This window comes from Notamacropus eugenii, chromosome 1 (genome assembly GCF_028372415.1).
Source record: "Notamacropus eugenii isolate mMacEug1 chromosome 1, mMacEug1.pri_v2, whole genome shotgun sequence".
Classification (NCBI taxonomy): domain Eukaryota; kingdom Metazoa; phylum Chordata; class Mammalia; order Diprotodontia; family Macropodidae; genus Notamacropus; species Notamacropus eugenii.
In genome coordinates, this window is record NC_092872.1 from 214,384,349 (window position 1) to 214,405,607 (window position 21,259).

Here is a 21,259-nt window from a genome sequence, read left to right on the forward strand (position 1 = left end):
ACCTTCATCAAGAGGTTTCTTAATTTTTCTTTCCTTTCTCTCATCAGATTGGTATTATCTACATATCTGAGATTGTTGATATTACTCCTAAAAGCCCTAATTCTGGCTTTTGATTCATCCAGCCTGGAATTTCACATGACATATTCTGCATATAAATTAAATAAGTTGACAATATACAGCCTTGTCATACCTCTTTTCCAATCTTAAACCAATCAGTTGTCCCACGTTTGGTTCTAACTGTTGGTTGGCCTGCATACAGGTTCCTCAGGAGACAAGCAAGATGATCCATCTTACTCCCATCTCTTTGAGGACTTGCCACCTTTTTTCGGTGATCCTCACAGTGAAAGGCTTTTTTTGAAACAGAAATAGATGTTTTTCTGGAACTGCCTTGCTTTCTCCATAATTCAGTGAATGTTAGCAATTTGGTCTCTTGTTCCTCTGCCTCTTTGAAAACCAGCCTGCTCTTCTCACTTTACATATTGCTGAAGCCTAACTTGAAGAGTATAAAAAGAATGCAAATGTGTGATAATTTGAGCATTCCTTGGCGTTGCCCTTTTTTAGAACTGGGACACAAACTGATCTTTTCCAGTCCAGTGGTCAATGTTGAGTTGTCCAAATTTGCTGGTATGTTGAATGCAGCCTTTTAATAGCATCATCCTGCAGAATTTTAAATAGCTCAGCTAAAGTTTCAACACCTCCACTAGCCTTATTGTTGGTAATGCTTCCTAAGGCCCACTTGACTTCATTCTCTAAATGTCAGGCTCTAGAAAAGTAACCACACCATTGTGGTTATTGGTGATGATAAAATCTTCCTTGTATAGTTCTATTATATATTCTTACCACTTCTTAATCATTTCTGCTTCTTTTAAGTCCCTACCATGTTTGTCTTTTATCATGCCCATTTCGTCATGAAATGTTTCTTTGATATATATAATTTTCTTGAAGAGATCTCTTATCTTTCCCATTCTATTGTTTTCTTCTATTTCTTGGCATTCATTTAAGAAAATCTTATCTCCCTTTGCTCTTCTCTGGAATTTTGCATTCAGTTGGATTTGAAAAGATACCATTTCATCATTTTTGAGAATATGCCCCAATACTGCTTTTCTCACCCTTTTATTATGAAGGCTACTCCATTTCTTCTAAGGGATTCTTGCCCACAGTAGTAGATGTAATGATCACCTGAATTAAATTCACTCATTCCTCTCCATTTAAGTTCGCTGGCTTGCAAAATGTCAGTATTTATTCTTTCCATCTCCTGTTTGACCATGTCCAGCTTATCTTGGTTCATAGATATTATATTCTCGGTTCCTGTGCAATGTTGATCTTTAAAGCATCGGACTTTCCTTTTGTCACTAGACATATCTAAAGCTGAATTTCCTTTTGGCTTTGGCCAGTTGGCTTCATTAGTGCTGGAGCTAACTTGTAGTTGTCATGTGCTGTTCCCCAGTGGCATGTTGGACATCTTCCCATCTGAGGGGCTCACCTTCTGATGTCATATCTTTTGTAATTTTAATATTGTCCATGGGCTTTTCTTGGCAAAGATACTGGAGTGATTTGCCATTTCCTCCTCCAGTAGATCACCTTTTGTCAGAACTCTCCACTATGACCTGTGTGTCTTAGATAATCCTGCATGGCATTGTTCATAGTTTTATTGAGCTAGAGATACTTCTGTGTCTCTAGACACAGATTAGCTCTGTGTCTATGGACAGGTCAATTGACACCTTTGAACATCATTTCCTTATCCATAAAATGAGGATGATGATAATACCTCCCTCTTAGAGATATTGTGAGAATCAAATTAGATCAACAAGTATTTATTAAACACCTAAGCCACCAAATGAGATAACATATTTTAAGTGCTTTGCAAACCTTAAGCTGCTATGTAACTGCTGCTTATTATTATTTACAGCCACATTCAACTCTTCCATTTGGAGTTTTCTTGGCAGACATATTGCCATTTCCTTCTCCAGCTTATTTTACAGATGAAGAAACTGAGGCAGACAGGGTTAAGTGACTTTCTCAGGGTCACACAGCTAGTAAATGTATGAGATCAGATTTTTAACTCAAGACTTCCTAACCGCAGGTCTGGAGTTCTATCTACTGTGCCACCTGCCTGCCTAACAAGAAGTTATTATCATTGCCATCATCATCATGATTACCTACTGTGTGCCAGGGCCCTGACTACACTAGGCGTCAGGCATATAACTATAATGACTGAAATAGTCCCTACTTAAAAGCAGCCTAAATTGTAATGAGAAACAAGGACATACATAAGTATATGGCAAATAAATATAAATGAGTAAATACAGAGTAATTGAAGTAAAGTTTAAGAAAGGAAAGGCACAAGCAGTTGGAAGGATTCAGGAAAAGCTTCTGATAGGTATTGGAATCCAAGCTTTCTCTGATTCTATGAGGGAAATGAAAAGGGAGGATATTCCTGGCATGGCGGACAGTGAATGCAAGGGCAGAGAGATGGGGGAGATGGAGTGGCAGGTGTGGAAACAGAGAGAAGGTCATTTCAGTTAGATTGGAGAATGTAAGGAGAATGCACAATGAGGCTAGAAAGCTAGAATGGGGTGGAGGTGTGCTGGTAAATGTTAACAAGCTCTCTGAAAAAAGTGTTCACAAGACATGCTTTTAAGCTTAATCTGTATTATTAATATTTTTCTCCACTTTTTTAAACCTAGATTATCAATAAAACAATAAGTCAAGGCCTGATTTTGTAGTGCTTGCTGATTTTCAGGGTGTAAGTGCTCACATTGAAAATTTAACAATTGGTTTATAAGGTTTAAGCTAGCACCAGCACAACCCAGGATTGAAGCAAGGGACTTGTTCTGAGAGGGACTTTAAAAGTTAAATGGAAGAGTTTAAATTTTATCCCAGAGGCAATGGATAATCACCAGAGTTTATTGAAAGGGGTACTGACCTGTTCGGATCTCCATTTAAGGAAAATCAGTAGAAACGATGTGGAGGAAAGCCTGGAATGTTGAGAGACTTGGAAGTACAGAGACTTAACAATAATCCAGGTAGGTGATGGATGATTTCTGAACTAAAGTGGCATCTGCGTTAATAGAAAAAAGGAGCCACACGGGAAAAACATTATGAAGGTAGAAATGACACAAGATTGGCAACTGATTGCATATGTGAGGTGAAAGGAAATAAAGAGTGGGAGATAATACCAAGGTTATGAACCTGGGAGACTCTAAGAACAAGTGATGCTTTTCACAGAAATAGAGTTTGGAAAAGGTCTGCATTTGGGAGGAAAATGATAGTTCTGTTTGGGACATGTTGAGTTTGAGATATCTCTAGGACATCCATTTTGAAATGTCTAATAGATAATTGATATAAGATTAAAGCTCATGGGAGAAATTGGGGTTGGATCTGGGAATCATCAACATAGAGATGATAAAGGCATGGGAACAGATGGTGTTACCCAATGAGAGAGTCTAGAGAGAGAAGAATAGGGGGCTGAGGACAGAACCTTGGAGAACACTCCCAGTTTAGAAGAATGATATGGATGACAAACAAGCAAAGGGGGCTGCACTAAACTAAACAGGAAAGAGGAGAGCTAAGGAGTTTCACAAATGCCTGGGGAGGATGAAATATTTAGGAGAAAAGAACTGCCTGCAACAGATAGATCAATGCAAAATATATAGTGTGTCTTTGACAAAGTTATCATTTTGAGATCCTCTTTTTTTCTAGACTTCATACAGACCAACAACTGTTTGCTTCCTTTATCTTTCTGCTAGTTAACAGTTTCCAGAGCTTCAGTTTACTTTGACCTAGTTCCCTTTAGATTTTTATAACTGGGGAGACATCTGATTTAGCCTCATCTCTTAGGGTGAGATGGCAGCTAAGATGGTGTAGTGGGTAGAACCTGGGTTTGGAGTCGAGAAGATCTGAGTTCCAAATGAGCCTCAGCTGTGTGTTGTTAGCTGTATGATCACTTTACATCAATTTCCTCAGCAGTACAACAGGGATAATGATGTCTCCCTCTCGAGGCTGTTGTGAAGATTAAATGAGAAAATATTTGGGAAGGCACTTAGCACAGTTTCTGTCACATAGTAGATACTGTATTCCCTCATTTGCCCAGCTCGGCTTCAGCAGCCAACTTACTTTGTTCGTTTTATGCTTAGCTCTGATTTCAGAGGGTGATATTTTCTGACTTTGTCCTCAAATGCTGGTGGGCCCAGAATCTCCCTAAAGGTGGCAAAAAAAAAAAAAGTCAGGAATCATATGAGCTTCCAGAAGTCTTTGTTTGAATGTATAGAGGAAGCTAGGCAATGCACTTAGTAGACCTGGAGTCAGGAACACCTGAATTCAAATCCAGCCTCAGATACTTAAATAGCAGTGTGACCCTGGGCAAGTCATTTAACTCTCCCCGCCTCAGTTTCCTCACTATAAAATGGGGATAATAATAGTATCTACCTCCCAAAGTGGTTGTGAGGATAAAATCAAATACTATTTGTAAAAGGAAGTTTTGAAACTATTAAAGTGCTATATAAATGCCCGTTATTTGTTATCATTAATTATCATCATTACATACTTAAATATGTACTAGGAATATGTACTAGGAAGATGATTTCCATTAGCTTGTTACTCAAATTAGTTTATAAGATAGTGTAGCCCTGAAGGGGATTCGAAGAAATCAAATCATCTTGGGACTGGAATAATATCCTCTGCAACATCCTTGAGCAAATAGTCATCCATCTTCCCTGTGAATTCCTCTCACCAAAGGGGACTTACCACCTCCTAAGGCGGGCCACTTCCAATTTTGAACAGCTCCAATTATTAGAAAGTTTCTTGCGCTATCAGTCTGAAAACTGTTTCTCTGTAACCCTGGGCCACTGCTTCTCCCTTTTACCCAGAAGGTGTCTTGTGTGAACATAGTAGTTTACATATCATCTCCCCTTTTAGACAATAAACTCCTTGAGGGCAGGGAATATGGGTATTTTTTTCTCTCCTGTCCCCAGTGGTTTAGCATAATGCACATTGTAAATGCTTAATAATTGCTTGTTGATTTGTTGGGTCCTAGTTGATCAAGCAGAAAAAATATGATCAATCCCTCTTCTCGTCATGTTTGTCCTTCGTTGCCAAAGAAGACCATGCCATCGGAGAAATGACATGACTTGCACTTGACTTTGTTTTGAGTAAAGGAGGGCTGTGCAGGTCACCAGCTTCACTTCTTCTCCAGAGCCATCTGAATCTGGTGACCAGATATTCATTAGGATGACTGGAGATGGCCCAGGATGCAGTGGGAGACCTTGGGCCCTTTAGGCCAAGGTCTTTGCAGGTACTCACTTAGAGTGAGGCAACGGACATTCATTGAAAAGGCCTATTTAAGAAGTATCCAGGGCATGGCCCCTTTAATGAGGTCAAGAAAAACAAAGACAAGAGGCTGGGTGGGAAACAGCAACAGTTACTATTGATAATCACTCTAAAGCTAGGGGGATCCAGGAGCCCTTTTCAGGGGCCCTTGGAGTCCCAGTTTCAGAGTGTAGTAGATTTAAGGTTTTAAGAGAGGACAGGGGACAGGGAAGGGGAAGGGAGGGGAGGGGAGGCAGTAAAACCTAGGTCAACTGAGCAACTTTTGGCCAACCAAATTTACCTTCCCTTGGAGAGGAGAAGGAAGGGGAGGGACAGGCAGACAGGAGAGGAGGAGGTGAGGTACCCAGTTAGCATTCAGCCAGCTGCATCTACTCACAGGATCTTCACACTGCTCTTCTGCTAGATAGCCCATCAAATGTATTGAAGGCTGCTGTCATGTCTCCCCTGAGTTCCTTAGGCAAGAATTAGAGTTGTTTCACCATCTCAGTACCCTCCTTCTGGATATTCTCCAGTTTATCAATGGGCTTTCTAAAACATGGCACCCATGCCTGAGCACGATGTCCCAGATATGGTCTAACTGGGGCAGAGGACAGCAAGAATCACCACACTAATCCTAGGAGCTGGGCTAGAGTGGTACCTGAGGCTTGGCTTCTGGACTTTGACCTAGAGCACCAAAGTTGGGGGAGTCAATTTCGATTGTAGTTCTAAGGCAGAGGGATAGGGCTCAATACCTAACTAGGATGAATAGTTAAACTAGAAAACTACAGGACAATGGGCAGATGTGAGCTCCACATGTGGCAGCATCCTTTCTAGCACTGACTTCTCACTTCAGTCTTTCAGGTTTCTGTCTCCCACCATAGGGGGCGGGGTTCCTCAGTTCCTGGTTCCCATTCAGCAGGATTTGCTGGATTCCTTCTGCCATACAGCCCAGTTTGTGGTCTTTGCCCCAAGCAGACCGTACATAAATTTTGTTATGGATTCATCATAAATGTATTATCTAAGAGTATTTCTTTTATTGAAGAGCTAGGTGATACGGTCAAAAAGAGCGTTGGGCCTGGGCTCAGGAAGACATGAATTCAAATCAGCCCTCAGACACTTACTAGTTGTGTGACCCTGGGCAAGTCACTTAATTCTGCCTTAGTTCCTCAATGAACTGGAAAAGGAAATGGTAAGCCACTCCAGTATCTCTGCCAAGAAAACCCCCAAAAGGGATCATAAAGAATTGGATTCGACTGAACAACAATCCTTTTATTCTCCCTAACTCTATTTCTCTATTTTCTTCTTTTTAAATTTTTTATTTCATTTTTTAACTAAAAAGCATTTATTTTCTTTCCCTCTCACCTTACCCCAAAGGGAAACAAAACCCTTGTAACCAATATGCATAGTCAAACAAAACAAATTCCCACGTTGTCTTGTTATCCGAATGTGTCTCATTCTGCATCCTAAGTCTATCACCTCTCTGTCAGGAGATGAGTAGCATAAGTTCACCATCAGTTCTCTGTAACTATGGATAGTCACTGCATTGGTCAGATCCTGACTCTCTATATGATGCCCTCACTATTTCAAATCTTCTCTTCTTTTCTCTCCCCAAGCTGCCTACGCTATCTTCTCAGCAGATGGCCTTACATCCTGTTTTAACAAGAAAAAGAGGCCATCTATCCTGAGATCCTTTTTCTCCCTGTTCTATACATCAAAACATCCTCCATCTCCCTCTGGCTTTGCTCCAGTCTCCGATGAAGACATGGCCCCTCTTATCAAGACAACCCCTAGGTTACTCATGCTCCTGATTTCATCCCTTTCTGTTTTCTCCAGCAGCTTGCTCCCTAATCACTCCCTCCCCCCTTTAATCTTCCCTTTCCCCCTATCTACCTATCCCTTTCTTGATATCTACAAACAATGCCCAGATGTATGAAGGGGAGTAATACATAAAATTTTATTTCACTATGTCACCCTGTCAAGCTACTGTCTTATACCTTCCCTGACTTTCACAGCCAAACTTTTAAGAAAAAAACTATCTGTGTCTCCAGGCTTAACCATTCACTTCTCAGTCTCTTGAAATTTAACTTCCAACCTTATCCCCAACTGAAGCTACTTTCTCCAGGATAATCAGTGATCATCTTCCTGAATCAAAAGGCCTTTCTCCCTTCTCATGCCTCTTAACCTCTCTGTGGTATTTGACACTGTTAACCATACCTTCTTTCCATTTGCCCTGCCCTTCCCTCCCTCCGAGCAACTTTTTGTCTACCGCTTTTCCTAGATCATCATCTGTGTCCTACTGCTCTGTGTAGCCCCCAGGATTATTTTCTGAGCTCTTTCCTCTTTCTTTTCCTTTCTTTTATTTTTTATTTATTTATGTTAAATTTTTGGAATAAAAAACCATTTCCATAGCATAGTATAATTAAAAAAAAAAGATGATTGCACATGAAACTACAAATCTATTATGTACAACTTGATACTACTTTTAAATATATGATAAAGTTATCTTCTAAATTTCTTTTTTTTCTTTCTTCCCCCCCACCCTACATATGGCTACCATTAGATACAAATATGTATATATGTAAAATCATTCTACATATACTTCTATTTATCCGTTCTTTCTTTGGATACAGATAGCATCTTCCCTTATATGTCCTTTGTATTTAACTTGGGTATTTATAATAGTCAAAAGGACTTATTTGTTCAAAGTTGTTCTTAAAACAGTATTGCTATTATTGTATACAATGTCCTCAGTTCCTGTGAATTCAGTTATCATCTATCTGCTTATGATTCCCAAATCTAAATTTCAAGCCCTAGTTTTTCTCCTGAGCTTCAGTCTGACATAACCAATTTCTTGTTAACATTTCCAATCCAGAGGGTCCCAAACAGACAAATGTTCATCTCTAAACCTCTCTATTTCTGATGAAGGTTATCACCATTCCACTCATCATCCAGGTTTGCAGCCTTGGAGTCATTCCCAACTTTTCTTTTTCCCTCATCGCTGTCCCACCATATTCAATCAATTTCCAAGATTTGTCATTTCTACTTCATGACATCTCTTGTATGCATCCCCTTCTTTCCAGTCACATGACCACCATCTTCTGGGTTATTGTCAAATTCTTCTAATTGAATTCTCTGCTTCTAGTCTCCATCCTCTCTGATCCACCCTCCACACAGCTACTAAAAGAATCTTCCTAATATACAAGTCTGACCATGTAATTCTACTGCTCGAGTCTTCAATTTGCTCTTTTGTGTCTCCAGGGTAAAATTTAAACTACTTAGCTTTTTATCTAAAACCCTTCATATTCTGACTCCAAACCTCTTTCCAGGCTTAGCTTAATTTGTCTATGCATACATTTCTCCAATCTTATACATTATTCCCCTTCACACACCGTATTCTAGCCCAGTTGGCTGCCTTGCTATTCCTTGAATGTGACATCCCATCTCTTCCACTTCTGGGTCTTTTCCCCAGACCATCTTCCATGCCTGGAAAGCATTGTTTCTTCTTAGAATCCTAAATTTCCTTTGAAGTTTTTTCTAATCTTCATAGTTATCGGTGTTCTCTCTCCTCAAAGGATCACAGGAATATTTTTACATTGACGTGGTAATAATTCTCCATGTAAACATCTTGAGGGAAGAGTCTTTTTGTTTTGTTTTGTCTTTGAATCCCCAGGTCTAATATAATGGCCAGGACTCAGTGAATACTTCATTTATGCTTTTTTTTTTTTTAATTGGATTAGGTACAAAATTGCTAGTTGCAGGCTGTGCCTCTCTAGGCAGTCCCACATTATGTTCACTCTTTTGATTTCCATTATTGCACTTTTGCCTTAAGGTGAACTTGAGATTCACTAAACCCACCGGGGTCTTTTTAAACATGCATCTATCCAGTCACACTTCCCTTATCTTGTATTTGTGAAGTTGCTTTTCTTTTGTAAGACTTGCCAATTATTCTTATTATATCTGATTTTTTTAGATTGAGCCAGCCCAACACTTTACCTTCCAAGGTCTTTTGGGATCCTAATTCCCTCTACAACATTAGTTCTTAACATTAACGTTGTTAACATTAGTTACTATATTAATATGATATATAATGTTATTAATATAATGTATCTAATATCAATATTATATATTGATACTATATTATATATATAATAGTATAGCTACATTAACATTAGTTATTCCTTTCAACTTTGTATCTTCTATAGATTTGATAAGCATGTCCAGCTATGCCTTTACCTAAGTCATCAATAAACTTATCAAGTACCATAAGAGCATTCCTGTGAATGCTGAGGCATCACACTCCTTCCAAACTGACAGTGAATCATTAATGACTACTCTGGGTTTCAATCAACCAAACTGTAATATTGTCTAGCCTATTTCTAACCATTTCCACAAAAAATAGAGTGAGATGAGTTTTCAAATGCTTTTCTAAAATCTGGGCAAACCACAGCTACAACTTTCCCCTAACATACCAATAGAATAATCCTGTTTTAAAAAAAAGAAAGAAAGAAAAAATGAGGTTAGCCCAGCATAACCTATTCTTGATGAAGCCAAGCTGGCTCTTTGTGATCACTGCTTCCCTTTCCAAATGCTCACTAACTATCCCTTTGATAGTACATTCTCAAAAAGTTTCTACGAATCAAAGCCAAGCTCACCAGTTCATGGTTTCCTGACCCCTTTGTGAAAATTGGGACAGCATTTGCCCTTCTCCAGTTTCTGTTATGCCCCTGAGTCAGTTGTGTTATGTGTCCTATCCCTATCTATGTCCTCATTTCTGATTCTGTACAGGTCATCTGTGTATACTCTGATGACAATATTGCTTTATTTCTGATTATTGCTCTCCACCATGCTTCCCCACTCTGGTTCCAAGATTTCCTTACATGAGAATACCTTAGAATGCTATCATTTTTACTTTGTCCCTCACTTTATCCCCTTTCCCTGCGGTTGATTCTTCGAGAACTATATTCCTATCCTAAGTCTTTCCCATCGTGTCTTAGTGACACATTTGAGATGAAATTTGCCCCTTTCCATTAAGATCTCCACTATACCTTGCTTGTTACCCATGTTCTTTTTGCATTTACATCTAGACAACCAAGGACACGAATTTTATTGCTAAATTTCCTTCCCTAGGAAATTTTGTCTGATCAATAGTTCTGGAGTCTCCACTGCTCTTCTCCTTTCTGTAGCTCATCTCTAGCAGGGCTTCTTAACTTGTAACCATGAACTTGCTTTTTAAAAATGTATTTTGATAACTGTATAGTTTCCTGTGTAGTTCTATACATTTTATTTTATGTATTTAAACATGTGATTCTGAGTCAAGAGGTCTATAAGCTTCACATGACACAAAAAAGGTAAAGAACCCCTACTCTGTGATCTCTAGCTTCATGGACATACATAAGGTGGTTTGCTCCCCGTCCTTTTCGTTTTAGATCCCCTTTTTATTAGATATTTCAAGACTCCAGGCAAATATAATCTTTTTAAAACATTTTTTGTTTTTATATTAACTTCTAAATATATCAATTTTATTTATATCAATTTCAATCATTTTATATAAATTTCTGAATATATCTCTCCCCTTTTCTCTATCCGGAGAGCTATACTCTGTAACAAATAAAAAAAGACAGAGAAAAAACAACAGTTCAGAAAAACTCACCAATACTGCAACCGAATCTTCAGTTTATTTTTCCCCCATTTACATCATTGAAATTATGTATTACTTTCCTGGTTCTGGATAATTTACTCTAATGATAATAATAGATAACATCTATATAGCACTTACTATGTGCCAAGTGCTTTACAATTTATTGTTTCTTTTGAATCTCACAAAAATCCTGTGAAGTTGATACTATTATTTCCTGCATTTTACAGATGAGGAAACGGAAGAAAACAAAAGTTAAGTGACTCGGCCAGGGTCACAAGGCTAGTATCTGAGGTCAAATTTGAATTCAGGTCTTCCTGGCTGCAACCCCAGTACTCTCTAACTGCCTCGCCCTAGTAAACTCACTCACAATTCACTTCTTAATTCATTTAGTTCATATAAGTGTACCCATACTTCTCTGATGTCTTTATATCCATTTCTTATGGTACAATAATATTCTGTTACATTCACGTAACGTAATTTTAACCATTCCCCAATAGATGAGTATGTAATTTGTTTCCAGTTATCTACTACCATAAAAAGTACCAGCATCAATGTTTGGTGCATGTGACATCTTAGTTTTTGTCTTTGAGCTCCCTGGGGAATACATCTAGGGTTAGGATCTCTAGGTCTAAAAGGTATGGACATTTTAGTCCCTTTTAATTCCAAATTATTTTCTAGAATGGTTAGAACAAACTGGCTGTACGAGCACCACCAACAGTGCATTAATGTACCTGTCTTTTTGAAGTTCTTCCATTATTGACTGTTTCCATCTTTTGTCATCTTTGTCATTTTCTTGAGAGTGAGGTAAATCTCAAAGTTATTTTGACTTACATTCATCTTATTTGGAGCAATTTCTTATATGGTTGTTAATATTTGCAATTTTTCTGTTGAGAACAATTTTATCACTTTGTATACCATTTTATACACATTGTATAAAAGTGTGTAAGAGTGTATTTGTACTAGTTCTAGGATTATCAAACCATAATCAGAGATATTTTATGCAATATTTTCCCCCAGCTATCAGTTTCTTGTCTTAGTTTCATTGACTTTGTTCATGAAAAAGCTTTTCAATTTCATGTAATCAAAATTATTTCATATTTTGTGATCGCCTCTATCTCTTTAGTTGAGAATTATTGTCCTCATCATAGCTAGTATAGTTCTTTTGTTAATTTTTTCATAGTGTGACCTTTAATACTCAAGTCACAAAATATTTTATTTATTTATAATACTTATTTGGTATAAGATGTTCATCTAAAACTGATTTCTTCCTATTAGTTTTCTTATTTTTCCAGAAGTCCCTACCGTATAGGGAGTTCTTTCCCTAAATAATTTGAGTTTGATTTATTGCTTCACTGATCTATGTTTTTATTTCTTAACCGGTGTGAGATTCTTCTTTGTGATGGAGTTTGAGGTCTGGAAATGTTATTTCTTTTAATTTTTTTCTTTTAAATAGTATCTTTCCAATTACATATAAAGACAATTTTAATATATATTTTTAATAAAATGTTTAGTTCCAAATTTTTCTTCCCTCCTTCCTAAGACAGTAAGAATTTTTGATATGGGTATATATGTGCAATCATGTAAAGCACATTTTCATATTAATCATGTTGTGAAAGAAGAAACAGAATAAAAGGAAAAAACTATGGAAAATAAAGTAAAAATAATGTGCTTCAATATGCATTCAGACTCCTTCAGTTCTTTCTGTAGATGTGGATAACATTTTCTATCATGGCACTTTGGGAATTCTCTTGGATCATTGTATTGCTGAGAACTAAATCACTCATAGTTGATTAACTGCACAATGTTGCAGTCAGTGTGTATAATGTTCTCCTGGTTCTACGCAGTTCACTTTGCATCAGTTCATGTAAGTGTTTTCAGATTTTCCTGAAATTTGCCTGCTCATTATGTCTTATAGCATGCTAGTACTGAATTACATTCATATTCCACAACTTGTTTAACCATTCCCTAATTGATGGACATCCCCTCAATTTCTAATTCTTTGCCACCACAAAAAGAGCTGCTATAAGTATTTTTGTGCATGTAGTCCTTTTCCTTCTTTTATGATCTTTTTTATGATACAGACTAGTAGTGATATTGCTTGCTCAAAGGGTACGTACAGTTTGATTGCCCTTTGGACATAGTTCCAAATTGCTTTTCAGAATGGTTGAATCAGTTTACAACTCCACAAGTAGGGCATTAGTGTCCCAATTTCCCCACATCTTCTCCAACATTTATCATATTTCTTTTCTGTCACATTAGTTAACCTGATAGATGTAAGGTGGTACCTCACAGTTGTTTTAATTTGTATTTCTCTAATTAATAGTGATTTATAGCATTTTTTCATACGACTATAGGTAGCTTTGATTTCTTCACCTGAAAACTACCTGTTCATATTCTTTGACCATGGAAATGATATTTCTGCTCCATTTCTACTTTTTTCATTATTTTCCAGGAGATTCTTGGCCTTTTTTTACTTGAAATTATTTTTGTTAGCATTTCATTTAGGTCTATAAAATATCATTTCATAAAGCAGTAGCGTGACATGACAATAAATTTATAAATTAATTTAGGCTATGTTGTAATTTTCATTATGTTGGCACACCCCAACCACAAACATGAATACTTATTCAATTATTTGTCATTCTTCATTCTTTAAAGCATTTATATATCTTTGTTCCTTGGTAGATCGACTCTTATTTGTAGTTATCTTGAATGGGATTTCTTTTTCTTTTATTTCCTTTTGGATTTTGTCATTGCTGTCTAGAATTGCTATTGTTTTTGAAGATCTATTTTCATCCTGCTACTTTGCTGAAGTTCCCTGGCTTTGTTTCTTTAATGATTCCCTCAGATTTTCTAAGTAAATGATGATGTTCTAAGCAAATGGGAATGATTTTTGCCACTTCTGCCAATATTTCACCTTTAATTTCTTACTCTTATTTATCTTGTATGTCTTATTTCTGGGAAAGTTTCTAGTATTTTTCCATTGCAAATGCTTTTTATTTTAGTTATATACTTAATATCATATTAAAAATTATTTTTCTGTGCCTATGCTTCGCGGGGTTTTTAATAAAATGAATGTTGTACTTTTGTCAAAGACTTTTTCTATACCAATTGACATAATCATGTGGTTTGTTTTTAATATGGCTGAATATGTTAATTGTTTTCCTAACATTTATCCGTCCTTGCATCCTGTATATAAATCTAACTTGGTCACAGTGAATAATTTTTGCAGCAGCTTAGCAAATATATTCTAGATAGCTCTTGGTAGACACACTCATTGTCCCTGTCCAAGAACTGATACGTCATTCCAATATTTGAAGTTACTATTAATACAGAAGAATTTTAAGAGTATTGTACTGATAAGCATTGAATGACCCTGGGAACATCATGGGACATATTGAGGACAGATCCTTGGCAAGTAGGAGACTATCTAAGGATGGGCAAGCCATAGCAATCTGGGTCTCTAGGGACAATGACGAATGGGTCAGGAAAGAAAAACAATGAAGATAATTTTTGTTTATTTCACAGTTTTACCTAAGGCAAACTCTGGCCTCAGGGCAGCTTGACCTATATTGGCCACCTTCCTATATCTAAGGGAGATTATGAATGCAAGGTTTCTGATCTATTCAGTTTCTAGCCATTTCTGCATGCGTGGTGTATGGTAAATCATCATAATTGTTTATGCATCTTTTTCTTGTCAACACACACATACGCACATATGCACACACACGTACACACAGACACCACTCTTTTTACCTGGTTGCCCTCTGTGCACTTGTAGTTGCAATGCTTAAATGAACCAATGTCATTGTGTGATTAATGGCCCCTTTCGCTGTAAGAGTGAATGTCTGCCATGTTGCTGCCCTACCAAGTCTGAACTAGATCATCCATTTGAACAGACTAATATTCCTGGATGGGCAGCGAGGTGGTACAGTGGATAGGGCGCTAGGCTTGGATTCTTCCTGAGTTCAAATGTGACTTCAGACACTTACTAGCTGAATGACTTTGGGCAAGTCACTTAACCCTGTTTGCTTTAGTTTTGTCATCTGTCAGATGAGCTGGAGAAGGAAATGGCAAACCATTCCAATATCTCTGCCAAGAAAACCTTAAATGGGGCCAGGAACATTGAACATGAGTGAAATGACTGGAGAACTACAGTAATGACAATATTCCTAGGACTAGGTGACCAGAACTGGAACATTCAGGGGAATAACCACAGTCCAAATTTTCACTCTTTGGGGTAGAATGTAAGTAGAGAGTCAGCTTCTTGAGATAGGACCTATTTTATTTATTATTTGTTCCTAGTATGATGCCTTACACAAATTTCTTTATAAATGTTTGTTAGACTGAATTGAATTAAACTGAAGGGAAGAAACTCCCTGAACTTTACCTCATTAAAGTCCTGGTAGGAAATGAATGTATCACCATAATACAATGGAAAATGTGCTCAGTCTAGAGTCAGGAGCCTGGGTTCACATACAAATTCTACCATTTACTCCTTGTGTGACTAGGGACGAGTCCCCTAACATATCTGAGCCTCAGTTTTCTCATCTGGGAAAGGAAGGAGTTGGATTAGATGAGCTCTGAGGTCTTTTCCAGCTCTAGAGCCAGTTCTATGACCCTTATTTTAAAGAGGAAATTGAGTCTTACAGAGGTTAAGTGATTTGCTGGGGATTGTGTAATTAGTAAGTGTCAGGGCTAGAACTTGATCCCAGGTCTGCTTGCTCCATAGCTATGACTTTTCCTCCTTCACCATGTTGACTCACCCAGGTGGTAATGGACCCTTTTTTGCAGGCTTTGTGGTGCAGGGTTCCAATGGCGAGTTCCCCTACCTGACGAGCATTGAACGGCTGGAGGTGGTAAGCCGAATTCGACAAGTGATGCCCAAGGACAAACTCTTAATAGCTGGCTCAGGCTGCGAGTGTAAGAAGCCATGTGCTTGGGTGATCTCTGAGTGGGGGTAGAGGGTAGGTTGGTGACACATAAGTCCCTTAATCCTTCGTGTTGAGGATTTGGGTTACTTTGTTTTACTTTGTCTATCCTAAAACTATCCTTGCTCCAAAGTCTTGCTTCAGGGCCGGGAAAGTAGAAAGAACACTGGATTCAAGTTGGAATCTTACCTCAGTTATTCACTAGTTGCATGACCTTAGGAAAGTCCCTCAACTTCTTTGGGTCTCAGTTTTTTCATCTGTAGAATGATGAAGTTGACTAGATGTTCTTTTAAGGTATAAGAGCTTACCAGTTATAAATCTGTGATGCTATCATGTCTTCCTTTTGCTACACACAAAATTGCCTTTCTCATCCTACAGCCACTCAAGCCACCATTGAGATGACCGTCAGCATGGCCCAGGTTGGAGCTGACGCTGCTCTAGTGGTGACACCATGCTACTATCGAGGCAGGATGAACAGTTCAGTCCTGGTCCACCACTACACCAAGGTGTTTCAAGTCTTAGGGCATGTCTGTCAAAGATGATAGGTCCAGAGGATGGGGCAGAGGCTGGATTGGGAAGGAGAAAAAGGGAAAATTAAGCTTAAAGAATTAAACATTAGATAGGTTCTTCTGGAGAAAGATGAAGTCTATATGCCCTAGAGGTGCTTCCAGTTGTAATGGCTACCTGTAGTTAAGACCCAGGTAACTTGTGAAATCCAAGACAGGAGGCAGAAGGACACAATGAAGCGTGGGTTCCACAGGCCTGGGGCAGGGGCTTGCTTATGCCCTCTCCTCTTTGTACCTTTCAGGTGGCTGATTTGTCCCCAATCCCAGTGGTGCTGTATAATGTCCCAGCTAACACAGGACTAGATCTACCTGTGGATGCTGTGGTCACCTTATCTCAGCATCCAAACATCGTGGGCATTAAGGAGAGTGGAGGAGACGTGAGTCAGAGGCAGTCCCCAGGGTCCCTTGGACAGCCAGTCTTCTCTTGACCTGTTGAATCTTTTTAAAGTACAACTTGTATACCATCTCTGTTCCCCTCACTGTCCTCATCCCCCCGCGAGGTTACTTAAGGCTTTTCTCTCCTCAATATCTCAAATTATACTTTGTTGACTCTTCTCTTGAACTTATACATCCTTTTGTATAGTAGTTATTTATGCACATATAAACTATAAACTCCCTTAGTTGGCTGTAACCTCTAGGAGGAGTTAATTTTTTTTAATTAAAAATTTTTTTGAATTTATTTAGTATTTTATTTTTCCCCAGTTATTTATAAAAAAAATTTTTTTTTAACGTTTCTTTTTAAAACTTTGATTTCCAAAGAGCTTATCTCTCTATCTCAGCACTGTGATTTCTACTCAGTAAATGGGTTGAATTGAATTGAATCCCCCAGGGGATTACATCCATTCATGCCCTACCGGCACAGGTAATTTCATTAAGAACTAGACTAATTAGGAAGGCTGTGTTTTATTATAGAAAGATGACCCAATTTGGAGGCAAATTCTGTTTCTGTTATTTATTCTCTGTGTAATCTTGGGCAAATCATTGAACTTTTCTGGTCTCAGTTTCTTCATTTGCAAAATAGAGGGGGAGAACTGGATCAAATTCCCTCAAAGGTCCCTTCCAGTTCTAAATCTTTGCTCCTATGACTCCCTAGAGGCTATAGGTCCCCAGCCTAATTTCCCTCCTTCCAATCCCCATTCCTGGGTTTCTCTGGTTTTTCTTTCTCTTACCTTGTCTAAGCTTTTGAGCTTTTCTTTGGTCTTAATGATGCTCCCCTAGCCCTAGCCCAGTTTGTATCCAGAGCTTTTCTAGCCTCTGATCTGATGCTCTGTTGAATATTGCAGGTGACCCGAATGGGCCTGATCATTCACAAAACTAAGAAGAACGATTTTCAGGTGTTGGCAGGATCTGCTGGCTTCCTGTTGGCCAGTTATGCCATAGGTAGGTCAACCCCTCCAGATTCTGGGGTTTCCACTTTGATACTTTGTAGTGTATTTGGAATCTATATACAGAGACAAGGAGGCAAGAAGGAAGCAAGCATTTATTAAGCACCTACTGTATGTTAGGCATTGTGCTAAATGCTTTATAGATATTTTCTCATTTCATTCTCACAACAACATAACAGCTGAGGAAACTGAGGCAGACAGAGGTGAAGTGATTCGTCCATGGTTACCCAGCTAGTGTTTGAGACTGGATTTAGACTCAGGTCTTCCTAACTCCATTGCCAGTACTTACTGTGAAAAAGATAGAGTCAGAAAAGAGACAACTAGAGACTGTTGAAGTGACCAAATGGGGGGAGCAGGTCTGAAAATGGAGTAGAGAGGTAGCCAGCCTAGTTACTCTGAAGTCTCAGAAATACTGCCAGGAGGCTGGCCTATGTGAGCATTTGGCACCTAATTTTGTTTGGCTGCCTTGCCCTCTGGGGCAAAGAGTGCCTTGCATGTTGTGGGGACACCTAGGGCCTGTTCAAATGTCCCAGTCTCCCTGTTTTGATACAGATTTAGCTCCTGTAATCTCACCTTGTAAATCATTCACATTGGACGGTAGCCCTGGGCCCCTCCCCTTCAGTCACCTTCTTCTCCCTATCTCTGAGTATAGAATGACTCATCCCGAGGCAGTTGGATGGATCCTTAGATTGAATGGAAAGGGACTTGGGGTTTCTTGCTCTGTTTGTGTTATTTTGTTGGAAGCTGGAGTCCCTCAAATTGTCACATGAGTTGTTGATTAGACTCGGTGTGATCTCAGTTCAAATACTCCGACTCCTTCTAACACTTACTAGCTGTGGGGCCTTGGGCAAATCAGTTCACCTCTTTGAGAGTCCATTTTTTCATTTGTAAAATGGAGATGATAATCTTCATACTTATCTTGGGTACAGTGGCTGGAGTGCTGGGTCTGGCATCAGGAAGATCTGAATTCAAATCCAACCTTAGACATTTACTAGCTAGATGACCCTGGGCAAGTCACTTAACTTCTTTCTCAATTAACTGTAAAATAGACCAAAAAAAGCATCTTCCTGGCAGGATCCTTGTGAGCATTAAATGAGATGTTTGTTAAGCACTTTAGTACAATGCCTGGATAATATTGCTAGATAAATGCTTATTCCCATCAACCCTTCCCCCTTACCTCATAGGATTGTTTTGAGGTTTAAATGTGATGATGTATTTCAAATTCTTTACAGACTTTAAACATGCTATATAAAAGACAGTTATTCATTTGGGGTCAATAATAATTGGAATAGCTCGCCTTTGTATAGGCTTGGGAGTTTCAAAGCACATCATCACATCTGACCCACTTCATATCACTGTTAGGGGCTTACTCTCTTCCTGTTTTATAGAAACTGAGGTTTCAAGAGGTTCATTGACTCATCCAGGGTCACCCAGCTGGTCTTCCCACTTTTAAGTGCAAACTCTCTTGTCAGTTGTATCCGAGTATATATATCATGGTCCCTGAGAGACAGAGGCACACGTGGAAGATGAGGGGTCCACCTCCAACCAGAGTAGCCCAGGGCTCTCGATTCCAAGGGCTTATGGAAAGAATGATCTGCTTACTAGCCTGAAGGGACCCTAATTCTCCCTGGGCTTTTGCTGGATCATGACTTGACAATTCTTTTCCCAGGCCCTAAAGACAAGGGAAATGTAGTGGGAGGATGGACCTGTAAGGCTCTTTTTCCCTAGGCCTAGACCCAATTTCTGCCTTAGTTTCTTCTCTAATTAGTTTAGATTCCTTTGGGGCCTAAAGTGGCAAAAGAATAAGGCTTCTTCCCTATTGCTGATCTGGGTCTCTTGGGGTTGGGGTCACAGAAAAGGAGACTTAGCTGGCAGATAGGGTCTTGATTCATCTGAAACATTCCTCCCTGCTCCTGAGTACAGAGAGGGAGAAGGACTTCTGACCAGTCAGCATCATAGCTCCAATTTCTTGCTGCCCACCAAAGTCCTCTAAATAGCATTTGGTTCTTTGAAATCTATTTCACTCATGCATGACAACTTTTCTCCTTGTTAATCTATATTCTGTGGTCACAAAGTTCCAACTTTTCCTGTGCTCAGTGATCAATGTCAGGATGACTCTGCTTTCTCACCATGCATGTCTGCATTGGGCATGTGGTTGACTTGAGTCCCAAGACAGAGCCCTTTGAGTCTTACTTATTGGTCTGCTGCAATGTGGTTTAGGGACAAGATCACTGGGAGTTTGGAGACCTGAGTCACTTTGCTTCTCTAGGCCTCAGTATTCTCTTTGTAAAATGGGATCATCCTAAATGGTGATTTCTCGAGTCCCTACTATATCTGAAGTGCTAGGATTCTAAGTCTCCTAGGAGAAAGGAAAGATCTGTTCCAGGATTCAGGGCTTCTCTGGGTCACGTGTATGGGCAGGGGAGGTGAAGGGTGGAGAGAACACAGCATGTGAGTATGTTTTGAGTTTTATCTCTGGCTGTGGTGGCAGGAGCCGTTGGGGGTATTTGTGCTTTGGCCAATGTCCTGGGAGCACAAGTGTGCCAGCTGGAGAGACTCTGCCTCACTGGGCAGTGGGAAGATGCCCAGGCTTTGCAGCGTCGCCTCATCGAACCCAATACTGCGGTGAGATTCCTGTAAAGAGGCCCTCTTCCCTTCATGCCTATTCATAACCATTCTGGGCTTCTAGATGTGAAAGACTGCAGGAGCTTAACCAGCTTTCCAGCTGATCTGTTTATTTTCAGAAATAGCCCCACAAGAATGGCATCCCAGCTCTGAGATCAGACAGCATAGAGGGTGGCTAAGAGCATCACCCAGGCTGATCCTGGAATTCCTGTGCCTGTGTTCAGGGCTGACGTAGGAGACAAGGCAGGAGGCAGGAGGCTGGGTGTTGGCAGTGCCAGCACTTCCAGAATTGGGATGGCAGAGAGGCAGGAGTTCTTCCCTTCCTAATAATGGCCCTTAGAGAAACAATCTGATACCTCTCCATTGTCATTCTCCCCCTACCCAATATGTACCCCCTTATTACAGTCTTGTGATAAGCTTAGACATGGATATCTAGTCAAGATGTAGAATAAACTGTGGTGTCTTTGGGTAAGTTTCTGGGGGACCAACCTGGTCTTAAATACAGAACTAAGGTGCGATAAGAAGTAACATTAAGATGGTCTCCATGGGCTAAAAGGATGGCTTTATTCCCTTGAGTTATTTCCTTCTGCACACTCCTTCCTTTGGATTGCTTATGGATCTAAAAGGGTGGGCATGGTTTTTCTTGTTTTTTGCCCTTATAGTGGGACACAAAGAAAGACAAGAATCCAGACTCAAGGAAGTAACAGCTGGGGAAAAATGTATGGGACTCCCAGGATACAGAGCTTTCTAGGGGCTATAAATAGGATATAACAGTTTGTAAGATGAAGCCCCTCCAGCTAAGCCCCA

At 39.3% G+C, this 21,259-nt stretch overlaps 1 protein-coding gene across 2 annotated transcripts in view; it reads left to right on the forward strand.

The window, feature by feature from the left end:
* HOGA1 (4-hydroxy-2-oxoglutarate aldolase 1) overlaps positions 1-21,259 on the forward strand; it is a 36,005-nt gene that overhangs the window by 11,362 nt on the left and 3,384 nt on the right. The window contains exons 2-6 of one of the 2 annotated variants that reach the window (XM_072626631.1): positions 15,740-15,868; positions 16,255-16,382; positions 16,685-16,819; positions 17,726-17,822; positions 20,319-20,452. In XM_072626631.1, coding sequence (XP_072482732.1) covers positions 15,740-15,868; positions 16,255-16,382; positions 16,685-16,819; positions 17,726-17,822; positions 20,319-20,452 — 623 coding nt within the window. Of the gene's footprint in view, positions 1-15,739; positions 15,869-16,254; positions 16,383-16,684; positions 16,820-17,725; positions 17,823-20,318; positions 20,464-21,259 lie in introns of both variants that reach the window. The other variant, XM_072626635.1, reaches the window with a different exon arrangement.